The sequence below is a fragment of the Morone saxatilis genome, unplaced genomic scaffold (genome assembly GCF_004916995.1).
Source record: "Morone saxatilis isolate NCDOM2014 unplaced genomic scaffold, NCSU_SB_2.0 Contig2, whole genome shotgun sequence".
In the NCBI taxonomy this organism is placed as follows: Eukaryota; Metazoa; Chordata; class Actinopteri; family Moronidae; genus Morone; species Morone saxatilis.
This window is the reverse complement of record NW_023339762.1, coordinates 2,086,461-2,091,663: the sequence shown is the minus strand read 5'-3', so window position 1 is coordinate 2,091,663 and position 5,203 is coordinate 2,086,461. Positions and strand designations below refer to the sequence as shown.

At 37.5% G+C, this 5,203-nt stretch overlaps 1 protein-coding gene across 1 annotated transcript in view; it reads left to right on the top strand.

Moving 5' to 3' along the window:
• Window positions 1–1,322: 1,322 nt before the first annotated feature.
• LOC118330297 (diacylglycerol O-acyltransferase 1-like) overlaps window positions 1,323–5,203 on the top strand; it is an 11,519-nt gene continuing 7,638 nt past the window's right edge. The window contains 6 exon segments of the mRNA XM_035664783.1: window positions 1,323–1,514; window positions 2,836–2,923; window positions 3,015–3,055; window positions 3,995–4,080; window positions 4,948–5,000; window positions 5,184–5,203. The exon segment at window positions 5,184–5,203 is cut by the window's right edge and continues 25 nt beyond it. Of these exon segments, the coding sequence (XP_035520676.1) occupies window positions 1,372–1,514; window positions 2,836–2,923; window positions 3,015–3,055; window positions 3,995–4,080; window positions 4,948–5,000; window positions 5,184–5,203 (431 nt within the window). The 5' untranslated portion in view covers window positions 1,323–1,371.

Sequence of the window (5,203 nt, the reverse complement as noted above, 5' to 3'; positions counted from 1 at the left end):
ATTTGCATATTCAGAGATTCTGGAGGTTTTGATAAGGAAATTGTACTTTTGCAGGAAAAAAACATACAGGAAATGATCCATCACTATAAACCTATAGATATATTATTAGTGGGAACATCGAAGGTAATTGCAACTATATACCTTATTTTTCCAAGTCAGACTGCCTGTCTGCCAGACCAGAAGGAAGGTAGCTTCAAAGTAAAAGCACAAGTCACAGCAACCCACAGCTGTGGGTTTAAACAAGCTTTTTAGTTGAATTGGAACTTGTCTGCTGAGAAAAACAACTGCAACCTTTTATAAATTATCTTGGGGCCCATGTGGAATAATAAATGACTTATGATTAGATAAAGAGAAAATATTTAATTTATATAGAATTATTAGACATTGAATATACACAGTATCATGAAACATATAAATATGATTAAAATAAGAAGTGCACAAATAAAATAACACTATAAATAATATGATAGTGACCTCTGACGCATTTATTTTTAGTTTTTTGTTCCTTCGAGCAGGCTTTTATTTTGAATATTATGAGAAGAGGCGAAATTTGTATTCCAGTGACAATGACCATCATATCACATTCCCAGATGGAATGAGAGGTCAAAATAGCTCTGTGTGCACAAATGTATGCGGACAGCAGGTTAGTGAGCTGTGGATGTTGTGGAATGTAGACCAGGCAGGGACGATGCTGTGTTTTTGCACGGGGATGACAAGGTAAGAGAAGGTCACGCCGAGCTTTATTCAGATTTCTGTCTATTTTAAACTTTCATGTAACAGCGAATTTAACCTGAAATATTAAAAGCACACATTGCGGGTCCTGAATTAGCTGGAGTATATATTTAATTCGGCATCTATAATTCTATCAAGCAGCAATAAAAAAAAAACACAACTTTTGTATTTGTGATGTTAGAGGAGACCACCCACTGCGGTGTATGTGTGGGAAGAAGGTTGCCGGAATAACCGACAAACCCAAAGTAAAGGGTGGTTTTTAATTACATTTATGACATATATTTTGACAACATACCTGCCGAATTGACCCAATGGCACTTGACGCTTAGTTGAAGTCTGAAATCATGTTTTATGAGGTGTGTACCTCTGTAGATAACCGAAACAACGTTAAACTGGTAATTTCCAACAGCTGTTTGGTTGCAATTTCTCTGTGTGAGGCGACAGGAAGTTGACTACAATATATGGGTGTATGAAGATGCAGCAGTAAGCTATGCATATAAGGAACATAGATAGATAGATAGATAAGGGATAATAATGATGATGATATTTTATTATATAATAAGACCATTTTTGTTCTTCCTAGAGTCAGTTGAACCATCTCTGACCCTAGCCCCTGTGGACGAGCCCTCAGACTCAGATATGACCGTGATGAGGAAAAGGTTCTCCTCAGTCTGTTCCTCTTCCTCAGCTGAAGAAGACAGTGGAAGCCTCTATGACAGTGTTCCCATTTCTGCCTCTGACCCACCCAGTGAACAGGAACATCCCTATGCATCTCTGCTCTGGTAAGCTTTCTAGGCTGCTTCCATCACTTGGAGCCTGTCAGCTGGCAGATACAAGGCTTGAGCAGTGGAGGATGTGTTTACTTAAGTAAAAATAGCAGTATTACACTGTCCAATACTGCATAAAAAATGATGCATATGTAAAAGTGATGTGTTTTAGGTATTATTAGCTAAAGCAATCAATCAATCGATAGCAATCAATGCCTCTGTGAGTTTTATATGTATAGCATAGTATAACTATAGCAAGTAACTAGTCAAATAAATGCAGTAAAATGAAGTGGAGGAAAAGTATAAAGTGGCATTAAATGGACATACTTAAGTATAGATACCTCAAATTTGTACTTACGTAGTACTAGAAATACTAGAAATCAAAGCCATTCTTGAATAATTAGCAATGTTTTTAGTTTTAGTTTCTCCTACACTACTTCACAGCCTGTTCTCATTCCCAGGTTGTCAAATATAGACATGAGTGGTGTTCAGTTAGTTGCAATCTGAAACTTCACCACTAGAAGCCACTAAACCCTACACACTGGTCCTTTAAATTGCATGCCTTGTTTTGTTTTTGCTATAGGAAGTCTTTTGAAAACCTTGGCTTTTGCTAATTCTGGCATTTTCCGTATCTTGCTATCTATACGTCCTGCTAGTTTACAATTGTTGTCTGCTGATGTCTTTTTTTTTAACACATGTACCTGCACTGTCCCTTTTCTATATGAACTGAACTAAAATAAGCTCTGTTGCAGCCACTTCAGATACATGCCTGCTGCACTCACACACATTTACCTTGTGGCTTTTATTATATTAGTGCTGCAGAGTTTATGAGATCCATTACAACATTTTCCACCCCCCTTAAATGTAGGTCCACAATTTATGGTGATTGTAGCATTTTGACTCTCCTAACTTAATGATAAAAATAGAACAAGACATCAGGACTCACTGAAGCTATTATACTCATAAAATAATTTTCCACTTGTGTTTGAAACCGTGGACCACAGCAGCATTGTTACATTCTGTGCAGATTGTGTTTGTCCTTGTATTCTCCGGGAAACTTGTGCAAAGCCGTTATTTTCTCAGAGAAGAATCTGGGAGTCGACTACACCTCAGAGATAATAGGAGGAAGACTGGAGGGTTCTTTGCAACTTTAAGTATGAGAACATGTTAGCGTGCCACTAGTATAGACACCTACACTGATTGGCTGACTTCCACATACAAATGGAATATCTGATCAAAGATTAAAGGTGCAGTCGCACCAGAACTGGCAGGGCATTACTCAAGCTGGTGAAAAATACACCTCATGATGATGACTAAAACAAGTCTCTCTGTTCAGTTGCCATCGAGTCCAAGACTCTCTGTTGAGCTCCAACAGCAGCTTCACCAGATACAGAGGCATCCTCAACTGGATCATTATTCTCCTGGTCTGTATCGCTTCCTTGATTTTATAGACAGATATTTCTGTTTTATGCTTTATTAACTGACTGGTGTTTTACTGTCTCTGTGTGTTTTCAGGTCCTCACTCACGCTCACCTGTTCTTGGAGAATTTTATACAGTGAGTAGAAATATATGCATATACACTTTTTATAGGCAAAAACGTATTGATTTTTAATAGAGAGCTAGTTCATTCGAAACCCTGACCAAACTGCACACCACATATCCAGTCAACAGTGATTGCTTTCCAAATTAAATCCATCCATTGGTTTTCACAGCCAATACATTTGATCCAATCAGGAAGCAAGAAGTACAGACCACACTAATCAAGCACTGATATCCTTTGCTGTTTGTTCAGGTAGCCTAATGAAAGTACGAACTTTGGCGTTTAATTTTCTTTTTAATTTTTCTTTTTTCTTTATTCATGAATTTATACATATGATTGCATGCTAAAATGTATGAAGTAAAGTGTAGTTATATCAGACATTTAACAGGTAAATAAGCCAGCTGTTACATTCCTAAGGGTGGCAGCAGAGGGCCATTTTTAAGTGCTTTAATTGCTAGCTACTCAGAATTCCACACTAAGTTTGGTGGTGTTTGCTCTTAAAAGATGCAACGAAACACAAACCTGAGTTAGCGGTTCTAAATCCACTTGATACAAGTGCACACACATTGGCCCACTTTAGATTATTATAGTTATAGTCACAGCTTCTAATTGGATGGAAAAAGTGCACCCAACATATTTTAGCCTTTCAGCCTTCATTTTTAGTCATGATAGCAGCATGTTTCCTCATATATGTAATTTTAAGTAAATGTTTAGTCTTCATCTTTGAAACTGTAGCTTGAAACAGTAGTTTCAAAGAAAACAAATCTTAGCTCAGCTTTCAACCACATTTCACAGTCTTCATCAGCAGATAGAGCTGAATAGATTTTACAATAAAACTCACTGGGCTAAATCCATCCTCTGAAGAATGTGTTTTTGGTCATACCATATATTTAAAAAGGTTCCATGTGTGAGCTTTTTATTTGACTTTTACCTTTGTTTTCCTCCTCTTAACAGACATGGCTTTTTGATAGATGTCAAAAAAGTCTTGGAGCATCTCATTGAGGACAACTGCAACTGGCCATCTGTCAACCTCATACTGGGTGAGAAACTCTTTCCTACTCCATAGGAAAAAAGAAAAATTACATTAGATCAACTTTTAGTTAGGTTTAGTGGAGTGCTCCACTGATTTAATATCATATTACTATAACATTGTCAGAAACACAATGGACAGTTTAAAAAAAGGACCAAAATTGATGTAGCAGAACCAGAAATACCGTATAATTTATATGAGAAATATGATCTCTGTTCCTAGTTCTTGTCAGTATTCGTGCCGCAGCATTCTGAATCAATTGGCGTGTCTATATGAACTTATTGGGACAGCCTGATAATAAGGAACTACAGTAATGCAGCCTAGAGGTAACAAATTAGTCAAATCAGTTAAGTCATTAGACATATCCTGATCAAAGATAACTCCAAGATTCCTTATGGTGGTGCTCGAGGCCACGGTAATGTTATCTAGCATAGCAGCTAACAGTATCTTTAGATAATGTCTAAGGTGTATGGGGCCAAGTGCAAGATCTTAAGTTTTGTCTGGGTTAACATCAGAAAATTGCAAGTCATTGATAGATATAACTGGGTATGATCTACATACAAGTGAAAGTTAATGGAATTATTCCTAATAATGTTGCCTAATGGAAGCATTTGTAAGGTGAATAGAATTGGTCCAAGCACAGAACCTTGTGTTGTGGAACTCTGTGACTAACTTTTGTGGTAATGGAAGATTGTTAGCATGTACAAACTGACCCAAGTTGACCAGACCAATGCTGACTCACACTTCTGGAGCCACAAAAGACTTTGACAGAAGAAATGCCCAGGACCTGTAAGCAAGTGATGTGAGGGATTGGTTTGTAAACACAACACCCTTATCCTGTCGCTGTGAATTAACAAAATATCTATATTTCTTTCAGCTGCCAACATGTTTGCCATTACAGCTTTGCTCCTTGAGAGGTCTCAGGAAAAGGTGAGACAGGTGCCTTTTCTTTTTCTGCATCATCCAAATGCATCAAGACACCATGCCACAATTTAAATGCACACCATTCACACCACCCCATCAGCATATCAATTGTACTAGTAGCCCATCAAGCAGTTAGTGAACTCAAAATAATTCTCACTGAAACTCTTCTATTCCATTTATTTCTGTCAGGGTATGCTGTCCCCCACCAA